Below are 26,615 nucleotides of genomic sequence, written 5' to 3'. Positions count from 1 at the left end.
GCACTTAGTTCTTATATAAGTTGAGTATCCCTTATTCAAAATGCATGGGACCAGAAGTGTTTCAGATTTAGGATTTTTTCTGATTTTAGAATATTTGCATATAGATACCTGGTTGAACATCCCTATTCCACAAATCCGAAATGCTCCAATGAACATTTCCTTTGAGCATCAAGTACCTGCTCAAAAAGTTTTGGATTTTGGAGCATATTGTATTTCAGATTTTTGGATTAGGGATGCTCAACCTGTATTTATCAGCAATTACTTTGGATTTTTTAAATTACAAAGTCACATAGTCAGTGCTTTTTTCTTCTTTTCTAATCTCTGACTTTTTGTATATGTTTCATATTGCTTTGATTAGGACAACTAGTATTTCATGTTCGTGGGTAGGGGTTTTTGGAGGTATTTATTCCTTACCACTGTTTCTTGTAGGCAGCATTTTTTGTTGTTGTTTTAATTCTAATCTAATATTCTCTACTTTTTGTTGTTGTTGTTTTTGAGACATGCTTTGTCACCCGGGCTGGAGTGCAGTGGGGGCGATCTCGGCTCACTGTAACCAACCTCCGCCTCCCGGGCTCAAGTGACTGTCATGCCTCAGCCTCCTGCGTAGCTGGGATTACAGTTGTGCACTACCAAGCCCGGCTAATTTTTGTTTCTTTGTTTTGTTTTGTTTTTTGTAGAGACGGGGTTTCGCCATGTTGGCCAGGCTGGTCTTGAACTCCTGACCTCAAGTGATCTGCCCACCTCCCAAAGTGCTGGGATTATAGGTGTGAGCCACTGCACCCGGCTAATACTCTCTACTTTTCATTTGGGGATATTTAGATTGTTTATATTTAATACGATTATTGGTATTGTTAGGTTTAAGTCTGTCATCGTGCTATTTGTTTTCTATTTGTCCCATTTATTTCCTCTTTTTCTGAATTCTTTTGGATTAATTGAATATTTTTTATTCTATGTATCTCTTTTGTGTGGCTTATTAGCTATACCTTTTTGTTTTGTTCCTTTAGTGGTTGCTTTAGGATTTGTGGTATACATCTTTAACTTTGTTCCATCTGCCATCAAGTGGCATTACACCACTTCACATATAGTATCAGAATCTTGTAATATATATCCCTAACTGTGCTATTGTCATAAATTTTGTTTTTATATGTATTATAAGCCCCATGCAACATTGCTATAAATATTATCATCACTAAAATATCACTTAAAGGGATTTAGTAACAAGAAAAAAGTTTATTTACTCATATAAATCTGTGTTATTTCTAGTGTTCTTCATTGCTTTGTGTAGTTTTGTATTTCCATCTGGTATAATTTTTCTTCTGCCTTAAGACTAACATTTTTTGTAGTGCAAGTTTGATGGTGATGAATTTTTTCAGCTTTTGTATGTCTTTAAAAGTATTTCTTTCATGTTCATGTGGGAAAGATCATTTTACTAGGTATAGGCCGAGCGCAGTGGCTTATACCTGTAATCCAAACATCTTGGGAGGCAGAGGCAGGCTGATCACCTGAGGCCAGGAGTTCAAGACCAGCTGGGCCAACATGGTGAAAACCTGTCTCTACTAAAAATATAAAAATTAGCCGGGCATGGTGGCCTGCTAAACCCAGCTACTGGGAGGCTGAGGCACAAGAATCACTTGAACCCAGGAGGCAGAGGTTGCAATGAGCTGAGATCACACCACTGCACCCCAGCCTGGGCAACTCTGACTCAAAAAAAAAAAAAATTTTTTTTTAAAGATCATTTTACTAGGTATAGAATTCTGTCATTACCCATGGAATCACAGCCCATTAGCCTGCAATTCCACTAATTTAAGCTTGACTGCTGTCACCTTGTGCTTAGGTGCTGGGTTTTTCTCGGGCGCTCCTGCTCCCCATTCAGCAATCCTTTCACGCCTGCATACGAGGGAGGTCCTTCTCCATGCCCTCACCCCTTCCCCAGTTGGAGACTGCTGCTGTGTATCACTCAGTGCTGGGCTCATGGTAGGAGCAGGTGAAGTTCTCTGTTGTCCCAATTCAGCCTCAATCTTGGGCTGGCTCTTTGTGCTATGTTTTTGTTTTTCTCTTTTGAGATGGAGTCTTGCTCTGTCACCCAGGCTGGAGTGCAGTGGCACAATCTCGGCTCACTGCAACCTCCGCATGAAACCTCCGGGTTCAAGCAATTCTCCTGCCTCAGCCTCCCGAGTTGCTGGGATTACAGGCGCGCACCACCATGCCTAGCTAATTTTTGTGTTTTTAGTAGAGACTGGGTTTCACCGTGTTGGCCAGGCTGGTCACAAACTCCTGACCTCAGGTGATCCACCCGCCTCAACCTCCCAAAGTGCCGTGATTACAGGCATGAGCCACCGCACCCAGCCTGTGCTTTGGTTTTCAAGGTGAGGTTTTTCTGAGCATTCTTGCTCCTTCTACCTGTGGCCGCCAAACTTCTCCTTGTGTCCATGGTTGGCGTAGGGTGGGAGTTTTCGGCTCCATTCCTAGCAAGACTAGACATCTGTTTGATATCTGTATCCACCCTTCCCTCCAAGGTAGAGAATTTTTGCCTCGACCTTCTGCCAGCAGCAATAATCTTTGCCTGAGTCCTGGGAGAAGCAGATGGGTTTTGTTTTGGTTTTGTTTTGTTTTGTCTGCCTCTGTTCCTTCTCCAGAGACAATAGATCTGCCAGTTCCTGGCAGGCCATAGTACTTGCTGTACTTTCCCCAGCAGGTTAAGACCTTGGCTTGGTAGGAGAGAAGGGTCTGGGGAAGCCAGTGGAGCTTTGCGCTTGTTCCCCTACAGCCGCCAGTCACTCATTGTTTGCTCTGAGGTTGGCTTTCTCTGGTCTCCTGCCCTGTCTCAGTCCTCCTGAACACCTAGTGAAGGGTGAGGAGGAAGAACTTTCTAGAGAATGGGCACTCCCTTTGTGTCTGAAGCCCCCAGCCAGGACTGGCTTCATGGCATGGTACCTGTGCAGGGCCCCACACTTAGAAGGGCTTCATGTTTGGTTTACTGCATTGCTGTCGCCTATCGCCATCTTGAACTTCTTCACTTTTGAGTAAGGGTTCCCACATTTTCATTTTGCACTAAGGCCCACAAATTAAATAGCCCGTCTGGTTCCAAACTGATGCAGTAGCCCATGCGTGACCTTTACAAACATCAAAATCTTAGCTTGTATAGCAGCTGCCTTTTCTCCCGTGTTTTGCCAAAGGGAAGACAGTTTCTGTGTCCCGTCTCTCCTTGGAGAGGGTTATCTCTTTTTGGAATTCAGTTTACATCATTGCTTTGCAGCCTCAGCTCACTGTGGGCTCAAAAATGTTATGATTTTGTGTATCATCCAGCTGTTTCTTTTCCTTTTCTTTTTTTTTCTTGAGACAAGGTCTCAGTATATTGCCGAGGCTAGTCTTGAACTCCTAGGCTCAGTGATCCCCCCACCTCAGCCTCCCAAGTAGCTGGGACCACAGGCGTGCAGGCACCATGCACCCAGCTAGATCCAGCTGTTTCTTGTTGCTAGGGTGAGAGCAGCATTCTTTACAGATCTCTGTGTCCTAAGTGGAAGTCTAAATAAGCCATATGATTTAGAGCTTGTTATTTTTAGAATCTCAATTTCAGCTAGCAGAGCAATTACCTGACTAAAGCTTTTTCCCTCCCTTTAAAGGGAAATTTCACACTTTTTAATTTAAATATTTCCTTCAGAAAAATGTCACTTTATTTTCTTTTATCCCCACAACAACAAAACCCCTTAGTGTCACTGTCACAGTAGAACAACCTAGAATGATTTTATATTGTCTTTTGATAATAGCTACTGTATCATTAAGCTCAAATGAGCAGAGCTCCCATATCAATCCATGATAGTGAGGAAGAGTGTTTACAAAGTGAAATACAGAGATGAAGAGTAATAAAATGAGGGCAAATTCTCTAAATAAGACCATGTAGGACCAAGTGTGGTATCTCACGCCTGTTATCTCAGCACTTTTGGAGGCCGAGGCGGTAGGATCACCTGAGTCCAGGAGTTAGAGACCAGCCTGGGCAACATAGTGAGACCCAATCTCTACAAAAATAAAAAATAATTAGCTGGGCATGGTAGCACGCACCTGTGGTCAGTCCTCAGCTACTCAGGAGGCTGAAGCAGGAGGATCAATTGAGCCCAGGAGGTCGAGGCTCCAATGAGCTGAGATCGGGCCACTGTATTCCAGCCTGGGCAACATAGTGAGACCCTGTCTCTACAAAAATATTTAAAAATTAGTCGGGCACTGGTACTTTGAGGTTTTGTAATGAAAAAGAAAAGCTAAAGATAAAAAATGAAAAATAAATAAAATAAAAATTATCCAGGCATGGGAGGCAGATCAGCAGCAGTGGAGGGTCCTGGGTGGTGCAGCCTGCACCAGTGTGGGGTCACTCCTGAGGGCCGCACCTCGCGGGGGCACTGGGGTTGCCGGTAACGTCATTGGGAGCATAGTCCCAAGGCCCTTCTCCTCCTGGTCTCAGCCTCCTCCACCTCTCCTGGGCCATCAGGTTTTATCGTGTTGGAAACAAGGTCTGAACTGAGGCCAGTTAACTAAGATCAAGGTACAAGGCCTATTTTGCAAGGAATAGCAATATGCCCCCTTCAAAGATGACAGCTGGCCACAGGACTAAGCTTGGCAACAAGATGTGAGTGGAAGCTCCCAGAGCTCTCTAAAGAGGCCTCCTCTTCTCTGCTTGGAGTGTGGACAGGATAGCTGGAATCCTAGCATCCAGTTTTGAATACCAGGTGACCTTGAAGATGAAAGCCATGAACGGAGACAATGTCCTTATCAGATTTTTATTTTTTGTTTGTTTGTTTTGAGATGCAGTCTCACTTTGTCACCCAGGCTGGAGTGCAGTGGCACGATGTCAGCTCACTGCAACCTCCATCTCCCAAGTTCAAGCGATTCTGGTATCTCCACCTCCCAAGTAGCTGGGATTACAGGCGCAAGCCACCATGTCCGGCTGTTTGTGTTCGTGGTTTTTTTTTTTTTTTTTAGCAGAGATGGGGTTTCGCCATGTTAACCAGCCTGGTCTCGAACTCCCGACCTCGAGTGATCTGTCCACCTCGGCCTCCCAAAGTGCTGGGATTACAGGCATGAGTCACCACCCAGCTCCTGTAAGCTTTTACATGAGAGAAATCAACTAGGTTGTGGAGGCTGAGGCAGGAGAATCACTTGAACCCAGGAGGCGGAGGGTGCAGTGAGCCAAGATTGTGCCATTGCACTACAGCCTGGGCCACAGGGTGAGACGCTATCTGAAAATAAATAAATAAATAAATAGCCAGGCATGATGGCACACACCTGTGGTCCTGTGACAGGAGAATAGAGAATTAGGATAACGGGGGTTCGGCAGGTGCAGCCAGTTCTCATAAGCAAAAGAACAGCAGGTGCAGCCAGCTCCTATAAGCAGGAGAGCGGCAGGTGCAGCATATAGGCCACATCCTCCCTCCCATCATAACAAGGCACTTCAGCCTCTGCTGGGTTGCAGGCCAATCCTTCATGGGGTGTAGCCAATTGGAGGCCTCTCTAGGGCACCGTGGGGTGTTGCCAGGTTCCTTGGGCTTGATTAAAATCCTAATTAAGGAGGCTCTTGAGCTGCTTGTTCGAGCTCAGTCTCACTCTGTGAATTGTCTTCAATAAGTCTGTTTTCCCTACTCTGTTCTTCTGTTGTTTTGTCTTCCCTTGTTTCGTTCTTTTGTTACTTCGTGCGTTTTGTTCAATTCTCTGTTCAACACGCCAAGAACCTTAACAACTCTATCAGGTAAAAGTCCCAGCTACTCGGGAGGCTGAGGTGGGAGGATGGCTTGAGCCTGGGGAGGTTGAAGCTGCAGTGAGCTGTGATTGTGCCACTGCACTTCAGCCCAGGTGACAGGCACTGTCTCAAAAAAAAAAAAAAACAACAAAAACTAAAGCTTTTTAAAGTCAGAGCTTTCTCATAGAGCACTTGACAAATTTACAAGCCAGCCTTTCTAATCTTCAGCCTGCTGATACTTTTTAACATTTAATCATTAAATATTATACAGAAGTAGAAAAGTATAAAATATCCTCATGTACCTGTCCCTTAGATCTTTTGAGATGGAGTCTTACTCTTGTCTTCCAGGCTGGAGTGCAATGGTGTGATCTCGGCTCACTGCAACCTCCACCTCCCAAGTTCAACCGATTCTCCTGCCTCAGCCTCCCAAATAGCTGGGATTACATGTGCCCACCACCACACCCAGCTAATTTTTGTGTTTTTAGTAGAGATGGGTTTTACCATGTTGGCCAGGCTGGTCTCGAACTCCTGACCTCAGGTGATCTGCCCGCCTCGGCCTCCCAAAGTGTTGGGAATACAGATGTGAGCTACCACGCCCAGGTAATCCCTTAGCTTTAATATTTACTCATCCGTATCTGCATGTGCTGCCCCAGACGATGATGATGATGATTGAGACATGATCTCACTCTGTCACCCAGGCTGGAGCACAGAGGTGAGATCATGGCTCACTGCAACTTCAACCTGTGGGGCTCCAGTGATCCTCCCACCTCAGTCTCCAGAGTAGCTGAGACTACAGGTGCAGGCAACCACGCCTGGCTAATTAAAAAAAAAAAATTGTAGAGATGGGGTCTCTCCTGGTTGCTAATATGGTTTGGTTGTGTTCCCACCCGAATCTCATCTTGAATTGTAATCCCTGTGTGTGGAGGGAGGGACCTGTAATCCCCATATGTGGAGGAAGGTAGGTGATTGGATTATGGGGGCGGTTTCCCCATGCTGTTCTTGTGATAGTGAATTCTCACACGATCTGATGTTTCTATAAGGGGCCCTTTCCCCTTCTCTCCTCAATTTTCTGTCTCCTGCCACCTGTGAAGAACATGTTTGCTGCCCCTTCCACCATGATTGTAAGTTTCCTGAGGCCTCCCCAGCCCTGCAGAACTGTGAGTCAATTAAACCTTTTTATAAATTACCCAGCCTCGGGTAGTATCTTTATAGCATTATGAAAATGGACTAATACAGTAGCCCAGACTGGTCTCAATCTTCTGGGCTCAAGTGATCCTTCTGCCTCAGCCTCCCAAAGTGTTGGGATCACAGGTGTGAGCCACCATGTCTGGCCTTAATCATATGTTTCTAATTTTTCCATCTCATTGCAAGAGGGCTACAGCAAACACACACACAAAAAAAGTGTAATTAACCAAGAACCTAAAGACTTAAAGCATCAGTACTTCCTTTCCCTAAATCCAGAGGAAGAATGCTGCTTTTCTAACTAAGGAAACAATTAAGCATCTCAATTTTTAGCCCTTTAGTTATACATGCAACTGATGTTTGTCCTTTCTGTTGAAGAAAAATATCTGCATTACCATGCCAAGAAATGGCTCTAATGATTTTTATGTTAAGAACTGGGGAGAAGGGGCAGAGGAGAACCATTCCACAAATGTTATGAATTATTTACTGAAATTTTTGCTGTATAAAAGACCACTTTTTAGGTGATAATCATTTTCTGTACTCAAAATCCTTGAAAACGGATGTGGAGGGACAATGGAAAATAGAGCCTATCATACGAATGATACAATGGACTTTGGGGTCTCCAGGGAAAAGGTGGGAGGGGGTTGAGGCACAAAAGACTACACATTGGGTAGAGTGTACGCTGCTCAGGTGATGCGTACACCAAAATCTCAGAAATCACCACTGAAGAACTTATTTGGCCGGGCATGGTGGCTCACACCTGTAATCCCAGCACTTTAGGAGGCCAAGGCAAGCGGATCACCTGAGGTCAGGAGTTCAAGACCAGCCTGACCAATATGGTGAAACCCCATCTCTACTAAAAATACAAAAATTAGCCAGGCATGGTGGTGAGCACCTGTAATCCCAGCTACTTGGGAGGCTAAGACAGAATTGCTTGAACCCAGGAAACGGAGGTTGCAGTGAGCTAAGATCGTGCCACTGCACTCTAGCCTGGCGACAGAGCAAGACTCCATCTCAAAAAAAAAAAAAAAAAAAAACCTGAGGCCAGGCATGGTGGCTCATGCCTGTAATCCCAGCACTTTGGGAGGCCAAGGTGGGCAGATCACCTAGGGTCAGGAGTTCGAGACCAGCCTGATCAACATGGAGAAACCCTGCCTCTACAAAAATACAAAAATTAGCCAGGCATGGTGGCGTATGCCAGTAATCCCAGCTACTCAGGAGGCTGAGGCAGGAAAACCACTTGAACCCAGGCAGCAGAGGTAGCAGTGAGCTGAGATCGCGCCATTGCACTCCAGCCTGGGCAACAAGAGCGAAACTCTGTCTCAAAACAAACAAACTTATTCATGTAATCAAACACCACAAACCATTGAAATAAATAAATATATATATATATGGAGAGAGAGAGAGACAAATACATCTATAAGGAAAAAAAAAATAGAGCCTATGGAAGTCTGTGGGCCAGGTGCAGTGGCTCACACCTGTGATCCCAGCACTTTGAGAGGGTCAAGACAGGCAGTTTGATAGCAGCCTGGGCAAGATGGCGAAACCTTGTCTCCACAAAAAAAATTAAAAACTTAGCTGGGCAAGGTGGCATGTGCTTGCAGTCCCAGCTACTCAGGAGGCTAAGGCAGGAGGTTCGTTTGAGCCCAGGAGGCTAAGGGCGTGGTGAGCCGTGATTGTACCACTGCACTTCAGCCAAGGTGACAGAGCGAGACCCTGTCTCAAAACAAAAAAAAAGGGAGAGAGATATTAAGAGATATCAACAGCTAGAGAAACGAAACCATCTACCCAGAAAAGTAAATGTCGTTCCTAAGGGCCTTTTCATATTGTTGGGGAAAATGCCCTGAATACTTCCTATAAAGAGTTATCTATTGCCACATAACACATGTTCCCAAAACATAACAGCTTAAAGAGAAACTGCCTTTGCAAAATTAAGACAGTAAGAGAAATCTGACATAGTTTACTTCATCTTGCTTGTAACCTCCAAGCTGTCCTTGGTCATTCCTGGCATAGGCCAAGTTAATCTTGGGAGGAGTTTAGTTTATTTAAGCAAGGGTGATACTAGCCCTTCCCAAAACTAAACTGCCTTCATAAAACTAATGAAAGGCCACGAGGTTAGGATTATGAGAGTGGCCTGAATTCTGCTAATATGGAGTTATTAAATGGTAACCAGCCATTGTTCTGAGGTCACAAGATTTGCAACCTCCACAGTTGCCCCTGTAATTAACATCACTATTGTAGAACCTAAGATTGGTCTTTTGAGACGTTTTAGCAGACTTTTGCATTCAGGCAACTGACTGACCACACCTGGGCTTGCAACTTGTGACTCAACAGGCCCTGTGGCCCCACCCAGAGGGGGACTCAGCCACCAGGACCGTTTTCCACACCCCTATGAGTCCATCCCCAACCGATCAACATTCCCTATTTCCTAGGCCTCTGCCCACCAAACTATCCTTGAGTACTAACTCCCTCTTCTGCGTGGTCAGCCTCACATCAGTTACACTCCCTTTGCTGCAAAGCTATGGCCTCAGTGAATTGATTTTTGTTTGTGCTGACAGCAGGAGAAAGCCACTGGGCAATTACAAAACAGCATTCATTATCTCCCCTAGTTTCTGTGGGTCTGGGCTCCAGGAGCAGCTCAGCTGAATGGTTCTGGCTTGAGGTCTGTCATGAGGCTGCAGGATTCACTCCCAGCTGGCTCGTGGAGCTACTGGCAATGAGGCTCCAGTTCCTTGGCACGTGGTCCTCCCTGGTGCACTAACATGGTTTCAGCTAGAGCAAGACAGAAGACAGGGATAGAGAACCAAAAGAAGTGCAGCCCTTTATCATCTAACCTAGGAAGAGACATACCATGACTTCTGGTTAATTCTGTTGGAGTTTTTTGTTTTGTTTTGGTTTGGTTTGGTTTTTTTTTTTGAGACGGAGTCTTGCTCTGTAGCCAGGCTGGAGTGCAGTGGCGCGATCTTGGCTCACTGCAACCTCTGACTCCTAGGTTCAAGTAATTCTGCCTCAGCCTCCCAAGTAGCTGAGACCACAGGTGCGCACCACCATGCCCAGCTAATTTTTGTGTTTTTAGTAGAGATGGGGTTTCACCTTGTTGGCCAGGATGGTCTTGATCTCTTGACCTCATGATCCGCCTGCCTTGGCCTCCCAAAGTGCTGGGATTACAGGCGTGAACCACCGTGCCTGGCCAATTCTATTGGTCTTATAGATCAACCATGGCACACTGTGGGAACGGATGATGGCACAAGGTCTGAATATCAGGAGAGAGAGATCGTTGAGGTCTGTCTTGGAGGCTGGCTCCCACTCTGCTCTCTATCCCCCGAAAATCCACAGTCCTCCCACATGTAAGTACATTCACCCCCTCCCAAGGAACAAGACAGTCCCATCAGCTCACAGCATCAGCTGAGAGTTCATCTTATCTATGTTAGGTCCAGGGGCAGATGACGACCCTAGGGTTCTCAGGTACAGCTCTAAGACAGTTCTTCCTGATCTGCAAGGCTGAGAACTAGACAAGTTATCACCCTCCAAACACCCAGCATGCAATGGTGGGACAGTTACATGATGCTCAGATGCTCCTGTTCAGAAAGGCTGCAAATGAAAGGCACACACACTGCTGGTCCATAAGCAGTTCTGAAATTCAGCTGGGTAAGCACTGGAACCCAGTGATACTCCTGCCAGGAAATGACTTTCCAGACTGTTTGACTCTGCCCTGGGAGGACTTGATTTCATCTTAGGAGTCATACTTTTACATGAAAGGTGGTGTGGATTTACAGCAAACCATTTTTCTCACCTTGTTTCCTGCCTGTAGAATCTTAGAAATCTCAAGGCCTGTTTTTTTTTTTACTTTGTCTCTTTCAGTTCAAGTTGACCAGGTTACTGCTGATGTAATTATTTTATTTTATTTTATTTTATTTTTTGAGACGGAGTCTTGCTGTCGCCCAGGCTGGAGTGCAGTGGCGTGATCTCGGCTCACTGCAGGCTCCGCCCCCCGGGGTTCATGCCATTCTCCTGCCTCAGCCTCCTGAGTAGCTGGGACTACAGGTGCCCGCCACCTCGCCCGGCTAATTTTTTGTATTTTTAGTAGAGACAGGGTTTCACCGTGTTAGCCAGGATGGTCTCGATCTCCTCACCTCGTGATCCGCCCGCCTCGACCTCCCAAAGTGCTGGGATTACAGGCGTGAGCCACCGTGCCTGGCCCGAGGTAATTATTTTTTAAACTTTGTCTTCTATGAGTCGTATTGAGGCATCATCTTTGATTTTTCTTTTTTCTTTTAGAGACAAGGTCTTGTTCTGTTGCCCAGGCTGGAGTGCAGTGGCATGGTCTTGGCTCACTGCAGCTTCAATCTCTGGGCCCCAGCAAAACTCCCACCTTAGCTTCCCAAGCAGCTGGGACTACAGGCACATGCCATTGTGCCGGGCTAATTATTTTTTGCAGAAATGGGGTCTTACCATCTTGCCCATGCTGGTCTCGAACTCCTGCACTCAAGCAATCCTCCCACTTCGGCCTCACTAAGTGTTAGGATTACAGGTGTGAGCCACTGTGCCTGGCCCACCTTTGTCTTCTCCAGTTTTAACAAAGGATTTTATAGTTACACCCTCACTTTAATCTTTAAACCATATTTTCCTGAGTGTTCTGAATTTAATCTTTGCTCTGAAGTCACTTCTAAATGTTAGTGTAATCATTTGCCACCTGGAGAAGCTGTGCATCTTCTAAACCAGTGAGCCCTGGTTTCTTTTATAACAGTTCTTTCTTTAGCTTATTTCATTCCTGTCTTATTTTATTAAAGTGGCAAGAAGAAACCAATGGCATTTTCACTCTAGTTGGAAACAGATTTAGCTAGATCACTCATTCATTAGCTAGCTGTATTTTCCACTTTCCACACAACTGCGGGTGACAGCGTTGCTGAACTTACTGCCTCTCACCAGGACTTCCCTTTCTCCAGCTCCCGGGAATACTCCCAGGTTCAAGTAATTCTCATGCCTCAGCCTCCAAAGTAGCTAGGACTACAGGAACCTGCCACCACACCCAGCTAATTTTTGTATTTTTAGTAGAGATGGGGTTTTGCCATGTTGGCCAGAGTGGTCTCGAACTCCTGGCCTCAGGTGATCTGTCCGCATTGGCCTTCTGAAGTGCTGAGATTACAGGCATGAGCCACCATGCCTAAACAAAAAAAATATTTTTTAGAGATAGGGGTGTTGCTATGTTGCCCAGTCTGTCCTCAAATTCCCGGACCAAGCAATCCTCCTGCGTTAGCCTCCTGAGTAGCTGGGACTACAGATGTGGACCACCATGCCCGCTTCCAACTTGTGAGGCTTTTATCCACAGTTTCAAAGCACTGTGGGCTTTCAGCAGCACTCTCCTCAAAGCCCACTGCCTGATTCCAAAGCCACTCCTGCATTGGAGGGTTTTGTTATGGCAGCACCTTGCTAACAGATACACAAATCTGTTATATATTGCTCCATTGCAAATGAACTCAAAACTTAGCTGCCTCACAAATTACCTCACAAATCCTCAGAGCTCAGAATCTGGGAGTATCCTAGCCCAGTGGTTCCGGCTTGAGGCTTGCGTGCAGTTGTACTCAAGCTGTTGGCCAGAGTGGCCGGCTCTGAAGACTTGGCTGGGACCTGAGGGCTACCTCTAAGCTTTCTCTCGTTGCTGTGGGCAGGAAGCTTCAGTTCCTTGCTGTGTGGGCCTCTCCATGGGGCCACTAACAGGACTTCTTCCCCTAGAGCGAGGGACCCAAGAGAGACCACCAGGACAGCCATGGTCTATTATAACCGAATCTCAGAAGTGATGTACTACCACCTTTTTTTTTTTTTGAGACTCAAGTGATCCTCCCACCTTAGCCTCCCTAGTAGCTGGGACTACAGGCATGTGCCACCATGCCTGGCTAATTTTTGTATTCTATAATTTTTGTATTTTGTATTCTTTGTAGAGACAGGTTTTCACCATGTTGCCCAGGCTGGTCTTGAACTCCTAGGCTCAAGCAATCTGCCCATCTTGCCCTCCCAAAGTGCTGGGGTTACAGGCATAAGCCACCACGCTTGGCCTCATTTTTTTTGGTGTGAGATATTCTAGAACCAACCTGCCCTCCCACTCCTAATTTAAGGTTGAGACAACTTACTGTTTATTTTCAAAGAAGTATTAAGTATCTAACATACATACAGTAGGTACTTCTGGGGGCAAAAAAAGACAGTCCCTGCCTTTGAGGAATTGCCTATTGAGAAAACAAGACATAGCTATAATACAGTGTGATAAATTCTACAGAAGGGTATAAAGGGAATGACCAGGAGAGCCAGATGAGCAGACCTTTTTTTTTTTTTTTTTGAGACGAGTCTCGCTCTGTCGCCAGGCTGGAGTGCAGTGGCGCGATCTAGGCTCAGTGCAATCTCCGCCTCCTGGGTTTAAGCGATTCTCCTGCCTCAGCGTCCCGAGTAGCTGGGATTACAGGCGCACGCTGCCACTCCAAGCTAATTTTTGTATTTTCTTTTTTTTTCCGAGACAGAGTCTCGCTCTGTCGCCCAGGCTGGAGTGCAGTGGAATGATCTCGGCTCACTGCAAGCTCCGCCTCCCGGGTTCACGCCATTCTCCTGCCTCAGCCTCATGAGTAGCTGGGACTACAGGCGCCCGCCACCATGCCCGGCTAATTTTTTGTATTTTTAGTAGAGACGGGGTTTCACTGTGTTAGCCAGGATGGTCTCAATTTCCTGACCTCGTGATCTGCCCACCTTGGCCTCCCAAAGTGCTGGGATTACCGGCATGAGCCACTGTGCCCAGCCAATTTTTGTATTTTTAGTAGAGATGGGGTTTCACCATGTTGGTCAGCGTGGTCTTGAACTCTTTTTTTTTTTTTTTTTTTTTTGAGACACAGTCTTACTCTGTCGCCGTCTGGAGTGCAGTGGCATGATCTAAGCTCACTGAAACCTCTGCTGGCCGAGTTCAAGCGATTCTCCTGCCTCAGTCTCCCAAGTAGTTGGGAATTACAGGCGCCTGCTACTCAACCTGGCTAATTTTTGTATTTTTAGTAGAGATGGGATTTCACCATCTTGGCCAGGCTGGTGTTGAACTCCTGACCTCATGGCCCACTCGCCTTGGCCTCCCAAAGTGCTGGGATAATGGGCGTGAGCCACTGTGCCCTGCCTGGTCTCAATCTCTTCACCTCATGATCTGCCCGCCTCAGCCTCTCAAAGTGCTGGGATTACAGGCGTGAGCCACCACACCCCGCCTGAGCAGACTTTTAAAACAGAGCATGAGGGAAAAAAAGGAGTGAGTAGAACAAAGTTAAAAGCCTTTTATAACCACACTTGGAGTCTGAACTTGGTGTTACAGTGCATGACTTTATCATTATAGGCTTATAAGCAAGAGAGGGAAATGAGATACAGTTTTAAAAATTCACCTATATTTTAATGCTTTCATAGTTTTATTTTTTAAAATACTGATTCATTTGGAACTTTGTAACATCTAATACAAGGCAAAATTATATAAATCACAAACATCAGTTAAGTAAACTGTAATGCATACCCAACAGAAAGAACTTTAAAGCCTCTAAGAGCTTTGAAGCTTCTTCCAAGTTTTTAATTTCACAGAAATACAGCAGAATAAACATCCTGCATATAAGACTTTGAAGAATTTGAATCATGAAATATTGTGTGGTAAGATGGATTGAAGAGGCAGAAAGGAAAGTTCTATGGGTTTGTTTTCTAACACTGAGAAATCATGTCAGCTGGGAAAAAATACCAATTACTGAGTACCTTACTGCATACATTTCAACCTCATTCTCATTTGGTACACTGTAAAATGGCACAGTCCACAGATTATTACATACAGAAAGCAATCCTTTTCTAATCCTATTCCCATGGATATCAATGTTCAAAGTTTACTGCCATGAGCTCAATCAAGGTATGGTGTGATTTGAAAGTGAAGCCTTTATTGTGCCAGAAGGTCATAGCATAACTGACTTCATGCAAACAGGGAGCTCTCCCTTCTTTCCTAGTTGGTCTGCTCCTTCTCCTCCAGGATGAGTACAGTGTCCACAGTTATTCCTATGTCCTCCAGCGACTGGCCTCCCTCCACTGCCAGAGGCCGTCTGGGAAAGGAAGTAGAAAGGCTGTATAGAGATATGTGGTACCCAATTCTCGTCATCCAGTCAAATAAGACCTAGAAGATGAAAAGCTTGGCTTAGTCATTATCAAATACTTTACACACCGTGTCCCTTTAGACCACCATAACATTTTATAATTTTGTCAATGTAAAATCATATCCCTAGGAGTAATGAGACAGAAGTTTCATACCTTTCAAAGAAACTTTCTAGAACTTAAAGGAAAATAGCTTGCCATGAGTTCAGAGATAGGAATATTCTTTTTTTTTTTTTTGAGATGGGAGTCTCGCTCTGTCACCCAGGCTGGAGTGCGATGGCATGATCTCGGCTCACTGAAACCTCCACCACCTGGGTTTAAGCGATTCTCCTGCCTCAGCCTCCAGAGTAGCTTGGATTATACAGGCGCCCACTACCATGCCCAGCTAATTTTTGTATTTTTAGTAGAGACGGGGTTCCACCATGTTGGCCAGGCTGGTCTTGAACTTCTGACCTCAAGTGATCTGCCTGCCTGGGCCTCCCGAAGTGCTGGGATTATGGCCGTGAGCCACTGCGCCCAGCCAAAAATTAGCCAGGCGTGGTGGCGGGCACCTGTAATCCCAGGCCCTCAGGAGGCTGAGGAGGGAGAATGATTTGAACCCAGGAGGCGGAGGTTGCAGTGAGCCGAGATCCCACCACTGCACTCCAGCCTGGGTGACAGAGCAAGACTCGGTCTCAAAACTGTACATATACACACACACATATATATATATATATAAATTTTTTTTTCCCGAAACATATAATGGCACAGAAATTTGAGACCAGCCTGGGTAAGATGGCGAAACCCAGTCTCTACAAAAAATACAAAAATTAGCCAGGCCTGGTGGTGCATGCCTGTAATCCCAGATACTCAGGAGGTGAGGTGCAAGGATCACCTGAGTCCGGGGAGGTTGAGGTTTCAGTGAGCTGTGATTGCACCACTGTGCTTCAGCCTTGGTGACAGAGTGAGAACCAATCTCACAAAAATAAATAAAAATAATGGTAAATTATCTGTCAGGAACACTGATCCTATTTACATTCACATTAACAAGTTATGATGGCCAGGCACAGTGGCTCACACCTGTAATCCCAGCACTTTGGAAGGATGAGGCAGGAGAATCATTTGAGCCCAGGAGTTCAAGATTGGCCTGGTCAGCATAGTGAGACCTATTCTATTTTTTAAAAAATAAAAAATATTAAAGGTTTTGTTTTGTTTTGTTTTTTGTGATGGAGTCTTGCTGTCTCCCAGACTGGAGTGCAGTGGCACGATCTTGGCTCACTGCAACCTCTGCCTCCTGGGTTCAAGCGATTCTCCTGCCTCAGCCTCCTGAGTAGCTGGGACTACAGGCACGCACCACCACGTCCGGCTAATTTTTGTATTTTTAGTAGAGACAAGGTTTCACCATGTTGGCCAGGATGGTCTTGATCTCTTGACCTCATGATCCGCTTGCCTCAGCCTCCCAAAGTGCTGGGATTACAGGCGTGAGCCATGGTACCCAGCCAAAAAACTATTAAAGTTTTAAGAATCCCTGTTTTCCCAACACATTTGCCAAATCTGGGTACTATTTCTTTTTAATCTTTGACAGTCTAGTTAAGTAGAAAATACTGTTTCATTTTATTTGTACTTCATTGATTCTATGTGAGGCCAAACATTTTTTTCATATATTTATCTATCACTGAGTCTTCTTCGGGAAATCATGATATTCATGTGTTTCTTTCCCTGCCAGTCTACTGAGATGTTTATCTCTTCCTTGATTTAAGTTCCTTATAAAAAATAACTATCATACATAAATAGTAAAATGGGCTGGTCGTGGTGGGTCACGCCTGTAATCCCAACACTTGGGTAGGCCAAGGTGGGTGGATCACTTGAGCCCAGGAGTTTGAGACCAGCCTGGCCAACATGGCAAAACCCCATTTCTACTAAAAATTAAAAATTAGCCAGGAACGGTGGTGTGTGCCTGGTCCCAGCTACTCACAGGCATGAGCCACCGCACCTGGCCGGAATTTTTATGTAGTGAAATCCAGTTATTTTCCATTACGGTTTATAGCATTCTTGTCATTGAAGGTTAAATACAACAAACAGGACAGAAAATTATTTACATATATTTTTAATGCACACATAATTATATGTTTAAATGTACTTAGAGACGGAAATATACCAAAATGTTAGTAACTGGTTTTGGCATGAGACTACAGATCAAATTTTTTTCTCGCTCTACTTTTCCATGTTTTCCAAATTATCACTAACAACTACAGTATTGTTTTTATTATTTAGTATTTTTGAGACAGGATCTTGCTCTGTCACCCAGGCTGGAGTGCAGTGGCATGATCTCGGCTCATTGCAACCTCTGCCTCCCAGGTTCAAGTGATTCTCCCACCTCAGCCTCCCGAGTAGGTGGGATTACAGGCATCCGCCACCATGCCCGGCTAATTTTCTTATTTTTAGTAGAGATGGGGTTTAACCATGTTGGCCAGGCTGGCCTCGAACTCCTGACCTCAAGTGATCTGCCCACCTTGGCCTCCCAAAGTGTTGGGATTACAGACATGAGCCACTGCACCCAGCCCACAGTATTGTTTTTAAAAGAAAAAAAAAAGTCTAAAGTTAATAGTGGCTACTTCCTAAGGATTTAAAAGCATCTTGCCCATCAAATTATGAAAATGTAATGAAAGCAAACAACAAAGGAAAAATATACCAAAGGGAAAGAATGAGTAAAATGTGAATGCAGAGATCACAATTCAGAGACATCCGGCAGGCATGCCTAGTTAGCCAAATTTCTGCAACGTGGAGTACCTGGAAATGTCCTTTATCCATACCTGATGGGAGGTGCAGATGACAGTGTGATCACACCTTCCCCCATGGCATGTGAATAAACTACTGCCGTATTCAACAAAGATATTTCTCAAAATGTGAATTCCTTCACTTACCTGTGAGCTGTAGGACTTCAAAAACCTTCTCCTCAGGACATTCCCACTGGGACATCGGAGAGCAACAGTAACTACCTAAGGAAGAAAGATTCACATAAGAACTCCGATCCATTGCTCTTTGCAATTCCTTTCATTCCATAAAACAGCTAAGCAGCTAAAAAGGACTTAGATACTGCTTTGCTAATTATTAAAAGACATAGGTAGGGCATGGTGGTGGCTCACGCCTGTAATCCCAGGACTTTGGGAGGCTGAGACAGGCAGACCACTTGAGGCCAGGAGTTTGAGGCAAGACACCCCCCGCCACAAAAAATAGAAAAATTAGCTAGATGTGGGTGCACGCCTCTAGTCCCAGCTACTTGGGAGGCTGAAGTGGGAGAATAGCCTGAGCCCAGGGAATCTGAGGCAACAGTAAGCTGTGATCACGCCACTGCACCCAACCTGGATGACACAGCAAGACTCTGTTTAAAAAAAAAAAGACATTATAAAATGAGAAGATAACACATTAGTGTTTATTTTTCACCTGTCAAGAAACCCTTTATGACTAACATGATCATTAACTGTGCTGGGAGTTATGTGGGTATCATATTAGGCATAAGTGGTGGTTTTAGAGCAGCACCCCTCCCTCTCAGGAAAGCTATGTTAGAAAATATTTCCAATCAGGCCAGGTGTGGTGGCTCAGGCCTGTAATCCCAGCACTTTGCGGGGCCGAGGTGGGCGGATCACTTGAGGTCAGGAGTTCGTGACCAGCCTGGCCAACATGGTGAAACCCCATCTCTACTAAAAATACAAATATTAGCCAGGCGTTGTGGCACACACTTGTGGTCTTAGCTACTCAGGAGGCTGAGGCAGGAGAATGGCTTGAACCCGGAAGCAGAGGTTTCAGAGAGCCGAGATTGTGCCATTGCACTCCAGCTTGAGCAATGCGGTGAGACTCAGTCTCAAAAACAAAAACAAAAACAAAAACAAAAAACTTTCCCATCAGGCACAGTGACTCACACCTATAATCCCACCACTTGGGGAGGCCAAGGTGAGAGGATCACTTGAGACCAGGAGTCGGACCAGCCTGAGCAAAACATTGAGACCCAATCTTTACCAAAAAAAATTTTTTTTTTAATTTAAAAATTAGTCAGGGCTGGTGGCACATGCCTGCAGTCCTAGTTACTTGGGACGCTAAGGTAGGAGGATCACTTGAGCCTGAGAGGTTGAAGATGCAGTCAGCTATGATCGTGCCAAGACACTCCAGCCTATGAGACAGAGCAAAAGCCTGTCTCTTTAAAAAAAAAAAAAAAAAAACAGTTTCCAAGGAGTATAACTGTTGCCGAGCCCCAAGAAGTAGGTTCTCCTTCTGGATTTATTGCCCAAATGACTTAATGGCTTTCAAGACACGTGTGTGCTCCCCATACATTAGGAAGTGTCTATAAGTAGGGTGGCCAGTGACAGGAAGGCATCACGGACTATGACCCAGCAACTGGGAAGAAGGCAGCTTGACACAGTTGGGGATCAGTCCCAGCCCAGCCCCCAATAGCAAACCACCCCTAAATTAAAACATCTACAAAGTAGTTGCCCTCTTCATTTTCTCCTTTGAAAAGGAGAACTGCAATTTGAAGTCATTTGCCTAGTTTTTTTTCCTTTCTTTTTCCTTTTTGTAGCGACAGCATCTCACTATGTTGCCCAGGCTGGTCTTGAATTCCTAAGCTGAAGTAATCCTCCCCTCTTGGCCCCCCAAAGTGCTGGGACATATGCCTATTTTGATTCTGTTTTAGTAAGCAATGCATTTTCTGACCTAAAGTTCTGGAAAAGCCCACGTGTCCTATGCCTGAGGCAGTGGGTGGGTGTAATCCCAGCACTTTGGGAGGTCAAGACAGGCAGATCACTTGAGGTCAGGAGTTCCAGGCCAGTCTGGCCAACATGGTAAAACCCCGTCTCTACTAAAAATACAAAAACTAGCCCGATGTGGTGGCAGATGCCTGTAATCCCAGCTACTTGGGAGGCTGAGGCAGGAGAATCACTTGAACTCAGGAGGCGGAGGCTGCAGTGAGCTGAGATTGTGCCATTGCACTCTAGCCTGGGTGACAAGAGCAAGACTTCATCTCAAAAAAAAAAAAAAAAGACAACTCAGCAGACAGCAGGCTTGCAAAAGAGGACTCATGTTGAGGAATTTGATACTACACTACATTCCAAGTAAGACCCAGCTACCCAGGAGGCTGAGGCGGGTGGATCACTTGAGCCCAGGAGTTCAAGGCCAGCCTAGGCAACATAGTGAGACCCTGTCTCTATGTTCTAAAAAAGACCTAGTTACAGTATAATCACATGAACACTTATGCTATCACTTCTTTCTAAACCCAAGTTTAGATAAGACATATTTAATGGATGTTAAGCAAAGAAAATAGAAAATAAGTTTAATTTTCGAAGAGAAAAATAGACTTACTTCTGCTGTTTGAGAAGGTTCTTCAGGTAAATCAGGAATCTAAAGAAAAGTATTGGTAAGAGGAATGTAAACATGTTCAACAAGCAAAAGTGTCAATGAGAAGAGTTCCTCTCCATACAGAGTTTAGACACACATCTAAGCTTACTTATATCTTTTCTTTATACATCTATAAAGAGTTTATAATGAAAATAGTTCAATTAATAAACATTTTTGGGCAAGTGTGCTAAAAATTAATCATAAAAATAGGATTTGAGATAATAGCTCCCAATCTATACATACTTAAAGGATTTTGCTTCTATTATGTTCCAAAATATTACTAATATATAAAAATGTACTATGTAAAAAAGCAAGCCAGATGCAGTGGCTCATGTCCGTAATCCCAGCAACTCAGGAGGCTGAGGCAGGAGGATCACTTGAGCTCAGAAGTTCAAGGCCAACCATTGCAACAAAGCAAGACCCTGTCACTTTAAAAAAAAAAAAACATATATATGATTGTGTATGCATATACACATACATACATATAAAAACAGGATAAATATTAACATGTATCAGCTGGGTGCAGTGGCTCATGCCTGTAATCCCGACACACTGGGAGGCCGAGGCAGGTGGATCACTTGAGGTCAAGAGTTCATGATCAGCGTGGCTAACATGGTGAAACCCTGTCTCTACAAAAATACAAAAATTATCCAGGCATGATGGTGGGTGCCCATAATCCCAGCTACTCGGGAGGCTGAGGCAGGAAAATCGCTTGGAACCCATGAAGCAGACGTTGCAGTGAGCTGAGGTTGTGCCACTGCATTCTGGCCTGGGTGACAGAGCAAGCCTCCATCTTAAAAAAAAAAAAAAAAATTCAATAAGACCCCAAAATTATTTTGCTTCAAACATATACATATTTTATTTTATTTTATTTATTTATTTATTTATTTTTCTGAGACAGAGTCTCACTCTGTCGCCCAGGCTGGAGTGCAGTGGCGCAATCTCGGCTTACTGCAAGCTCTGCCTCCTGGGTTCACGCCATTCTCCTGCCTCAGCCTCCCGAGTAGCTAGGACTACAGGCGCCTGCCACCATGCCCGGCTAATTTTTTGTATTTTTTAGTAGAGATGGGGTTTCCCCGTGTTAGCCAGGATGGTCTCGACCTCCTGACCTTGTGATCCGCCTGCCTCAGCCTCCCAAAGTGCTGGGATTACAGGCGTGAGCCACCGCACCTGGCCCATATACATATTTTAACATGAATATGAACTTTTTGTCACTCACACTCCCAGGTGACTGCCAGAAACCATTCACTTTGGTTGCTTTTGTCATTTACTCATGTTTCTCTATTTCCATTAATCTATTAAGAATCCAGATATTGGGCTGGGTGCAGTGGCTCACGCCTGTAATCCCAGAACTTTCGGGGGCTGAGGCAGGCAGATCACCTGAGGTCAGGAGTTTGAGACCAGCCTGGCCAACATGGTGATACCCCATCTCTACTAAAAATACAAAAATGAGCTAGGTGTGGTGGCGCACACCTGTAATCCTGCTACTCAGGAGGTTGAGGCATGAGAATCTCTTGAACCCAGGAGGCAGAGATTGCAGTGAGCCATGACTGTGCCACTGCACTCCAGCCTGGGTGACAGAGTGAGGCTCTGTCTCAAAAAAATAAAAATAAAATAATCCAGATATTTAGACCATTTTCTTTCATTAAGACATTTGTGGCCGGGCGTGGTGGCTCACGCCTGTAATCCCAGCACTTTGGGAGGCCGAGGCGGGCAGATCATGAGGTCAGGAGATTGAGACCATCCTGGCCAACACAATGGAACCCCGTCTCTACTAAAAATACAAAATATTAGCCGGGCGTGGTGGCAGGCACCTGTAGTCCCAGCTACCCAGGAGGCTGAGGCAGGAGAATGGCGTGAACCCGGGAGGAGGAGCTTGCAGTGAGCCGAGATCATGCCACTGCACTCCAGCCTGGGTGACAAAGCAAGACTCCGTCTCAAAAAAAAAAAAAAAAAAAAAAAATTTGTTACCAATGACTTCATCTCCAGGAACTCTTTATTAATACCATAGAGTATATTTTATAACATTTAATCTAACCTTACCTGCATTTGCTAAATAACTCATTTGTTTTCCTTTGGTATCAAAAGCATATGTGACTGTCAAGTAAAATCTGCCATCAGCATAAGACAGTGTCATTAACAAAACACAAACATAAATTTTTAATCAGTCCGTTTAGTTCATATCGATCTTTTTCAAAGGTCAGTGATAGTTCAATAATCTGATTCCCCTGCTCAATCTCCACTATGGGACCAGGAAATCTCAGATTGAGAAGCAATATCTTAGAAACTATTTTCAGGGAATAGACAGCCTCCCAGCTTTCCCTAAGGGCCGGTAAAAACAGATTTCTTATTTCTAATCTTTTCCAGCTCCAATTGGAATTAAGTTAAGGATTGAAGATTTGAATGAACAACATGTATAATAAACCTGGGCACTAATCCAAAATGACTGATTGCTAATCTATTCCCTAGAAGGGCCAGTAAGGAAAATTATACACTCATGTTAATAACAGCTATTAGCCACTCACAAGATAGGGCTTGATAATGTTCTTAAGTTAATAGGAATGCTTCCCTTCGTAAGCATTATATTTTTCATTTTTACATAATCAAATTCCTTAAAAAGAATTGAGTATTTTCGGCTGGGCGCAGTGGCTCACGCCTGTAATCCCAGCACTTTGGGAGGCCGAGGCGGGCGGATCACGTGGTCAGCAGATTGAGACCATCCTGGCTAACATGGTGAAACCCCGTCTCTACTAAAAATACAAAAAAAATTAGCCGGGTGTGGTGGTGGGCGCCTGTAGTCCCAGCTACTCGGGAGGCTGAGGCAGGAGAATGGTGAGAATGGTGTGAACCCAGGAGGCAGAGCCTGCAGTGAGCTGAGATTTCACCACTGTACTCCAGTCTGGGCGACAGAGTGAGACTCTGTCTCAAAAAAACAAAGAAAAAATATCAATTCTTTTTTTTTTTTTTTTTGAGACGGAGTCTCACTCTGTCGCGCAGGCTGGAGTGCAGTGGCGCAATCTAGGCTCACTGCAACCTCCACCCCGCTGGGTTCAAGAGATTCTCCTGCTTCAGCCTCCTGAGTAGCTGGGATTACAGGCGCCTGCCACTGCACCTGGCTAATTTTTGTATTTTTAGTAGAGATGGGGTTTTACCATCTTAGCCAGGCTGGTCTTGAACTCATGACCTCGTGATCCACCCACCTCGGCCTCCCAAACTACTGGGATTACAGGCATGAGCCACCACACCCAGCCCTTTTTGTTTTTTGTGTTTTTTTTTGAGATGGAGTTTCACTACTGTTGTCCAGGCTGGAGTGCAATGGTGCAATCTTGGCTCACTGCAACCTCCACCTCCCAGGTTCAAGCGATTCTCCTGTCTCAGCCTCCTCAGTAGCTGGGATTACAGGTGCCTGCCACCACGCCCAGCTAATTTTTTTGTATTTTTAGTAGAGATGGGGTTTCACCATGTTGGCCAGGCTGGTCTTGAACTCCTGACCTCAGGTGATCTGCCTGCCTTCGTGTCCCAAAGTGCTGGGATTACAGGCGTGAGCCACCGTGCCTGGCTAAGAATTGAGTATTTTCTAAACCTATTATCATTTGTCTTTATTGCTTCCAAGTTGGATTCAGAACATTATTAATATTGAACAGGGAAAATTATTCTTTTTTTTTTTTTTAAATAGAGATAGGGTTTCACCATGTTGGCCAGGCTGGTCTCAAACTCCTGGCCTCAACCTCCATCGGCCTCGGCCTCCCAAAGTGTTGGGATTAGAGGTGTCAGCCACCATGCCCGGCCTATTCTGGGGTGATTGCTTTGTAAGGCAGTGGGAAGACACCATCTGGATGAAAGGCCAGTCCTCATCTTCACCCAGTATACCACCTCACCCAGAGTTCAATACTCCTACTGCACACAGACACAATTCAATGAGAGGCATGAAGTACTTTACCTCCTTGCATGTGGGCTGTTCAGCAGGAGATGGAAATTCGGTTAAAGGTTTAGGCAAGTTCTGGCTCTTTGCTGCTTCTCTGTTTGATGTTTCAAAAGATGTCTGACTTGTACCTTCATCACCCTGGTCAAACACAACAGACAATTTCTAAAGAGATGTTTTCTATCAACTTTATTCTATTCACAATTGTTTTTCCTTTTTCCTTTTTTTTACCCTGATGGCATATCAGTAGAAAAATATTAGCAAGCCATTATGAGACCCAAAAAATTAAAGCATTATCTCTGTGGACAAGAAAACACGAGGCTTGAGCCGGGTGCTGTGGCTCACACCTGTAATCCCAGCACTTTGGGAGACTGAGAAGGGCAGATCACCTGAAGTCAGGAGTTCAAGACCAGCCTGGCTAACACAGTGAAACCCAATCTCTACTAAAAAAATGCAAAAATTCGCCGGGTATGGTGGCTCACGCCTGTAATCCCAGCATTTCGGAACGCCGAGGTGGGCAGATCACTGGAGGTCAGGAGTTAGAGACCAGCCTAGCCAACATGGTGAAACCCCATCTCTACTAAAAAAACATACAAAAATTAGCTGGGCGCGGTGGCAGGTACCTGTAATCCCAGCTACGTGGGAGACTGAGGCAGGAAAATCGCTTGAGCCTAGGAGGCGGAGGTTGCAGTAAGCTGAGATCACACCACTGCACTCCAGCCTGGGCGATGGAGAGAGACTCTGTCTCAAAAACAAAAATTAGCTGAGGCAGAAGAATTGCTTGAACCTGAGAGGCAGAGGTTGCATTGAGCTGAGATGGTGCCACTGCACTCCAGCTTGGGTGACAGAGTGAGACTCAGCCTCAAAAAAAAAAAAAAAAAAAGAAAATTTAAAATTGTAAACTTCTATAGAAACTGACAAAATTCATATTCAATGCTGAAGGAAAACATAACCAAAGTTTAATTTGACTTAAAAATCAGAATATATAATATATAATAACATATATAACCTGAGCTTAATACCTTGGAGATCTTGACTTGAGGAAAGATCAGAATGTTCTTGTCCTCATATAAGACAATAACAATTTATTTGACAGTTTTAAAGACTATCTTATGTCACAGTCAGTCTTTTTTTTTTTTTTTTTTTCTGGAGAAAGGGTCTTGCTCTGTCTCCCAGCCTAGAGTGCAGTGGTACAGTCATAGCTCACTGCAGCCTCTTGACCTCCTGGGCTCAAGTGATCCTCCTGCCTCAACCTCCCAAGTAGCTGAGACTACAGCCACACACTACCACGTCTGGCTAATTTTTAATTTTTTTTTGTAGAGACAGGGTCTTCCTATGTTGCCCAGGCTGGTCTCAAACTCCTTGTCTCAGGCAATCTGCCTGCCTCATCCTCCCAAATTGCTGGGACTACAGGCGTTAGCCACCACAACAGCTTTTTAAGGAACCAAGTTATATGCTCTTTAGGCACCAAAAACCACTTAACCAGCCAGGTGCAGTCCATGGTAGGGTGCACCTATAGTCCCGGCTACTTAAGAAGCTGAGGCAGGAGGATCCCTTGAGCCCTGGAGTTTGAGGCTGCAGTGAGCTATGATCGTGCCACTGCACCCCAGCCAGGGCAACAGAGAGAGACTGTCTTTTAAAAACAAAGACCAGCTGGGCTCAGTGGCTCATGCCTGTAATCCCAGCACTTTGGGAGGCTGAGGCGGGCGGATCATGAGGTCAGGAGATTGAGACCATCCTGGCTAACACGGTGAGACCCCATCTCTACTAAAAATACAAAAAATTAGCTGGGCATGGTGGCGGGCACCTGTAGTCCCAGCTACTCGGGAGGCTGAGGCAGGAGAATGGCATGAACCTGGGAGGCGGAGCTTGCAGTGAGTCGAGATTGTGCCACTGAACTCCAGCCTAGGGGAACAGAGCAAGACTCCATCTCAAAAAAAAAAAAAAAAAGGACCAACCCCTTAACCATGTAATAAACAAGTATGCTGAACAAAAACTGATATACAATCATTATCAATAAAAACTCCTAAAAGCAGTCTAACATCATTTTCAATTAAAAATCAATCATGTAATAGGAAACATAGTAAGAGGATTCAAAATATAAAATGAGAATATTTTCCAACCCCAAGTTTGTGACCACTGCTTAATTTCCAGGCTTCACCCGTCATTTGATAAAAGCGCTCCTCCAGTTTTCTCAATTTCATTTCCTGGTGAGGTTTTAAAACATTCTCTATGTATCTGCTGGCCTGTTGAAAACAACAAATTAGGTGTTGTTACTAT

General features: G+C 44.9%; 1 protein-coding gene across 7 annotated transcripts in view; it reads right to left on the bottom strand.

The window, feature by feature from the left end:
- Positions 1–14,293: 14,293 nt before the first annotated feature.
- Positions 14,294–26,615, bottom strand: part of UBXN8 (UBX domain protein 8) — a 38,952-nt gene continuing 26,630 nt past the window's right edge. For 5 of the 7 annotated variants that reach the window (XM_063816994.1, XM_016959312.4, XM_054656626.2 and 2 more), the window contains 5 exons: positions 26,459–26,581; positions 24,354–24,476; positions 20,378–20,416; positions 17,950–18,024; positions 14,294–15,068 (listed from right to left, as the gene is read on the bottom strand). In XM_063816994.1, coding sequence (XP_063673064.1) covers positions 14,901–15,068; positions 17,950–18,024; positions 20,378–20,416; positions 24,354–24,476; positions 26,459–26,581 — 528 coding nt within the window. In that variant the 3' untranslated portion in view covers positions 14,294–14,900. Of the gene's footprint in view, positions 15,069–17,949; positions 18,025–20,373; positions 20,417–24,353; positions 24,477–26,458; positions 26,582–26,615 lie in introns of all 7 variants that reach the window. The other 2 variants (XM_054656625.2, XM_063816997.1) reach the window with 2 other exon arrangements.

Source organism: Pan troglodytes, chromosome 7 (genome assembly GCF_028858775.2).
Source record: "Pan troglodytes isolate AG18354 chromosome 7, NHGRI_mPanTro3-v2.0_pri, whole genome shotgun sequence".
NCBI classification, from domain to species: Eukaryota; Metazoa; Chordata; class Mammalia; order Primates; family Hominidae; genus Pan; species Pan troglodytes.
This window is presented reverse-complemented; position numbering and strand designations above follow the sequence as displayed.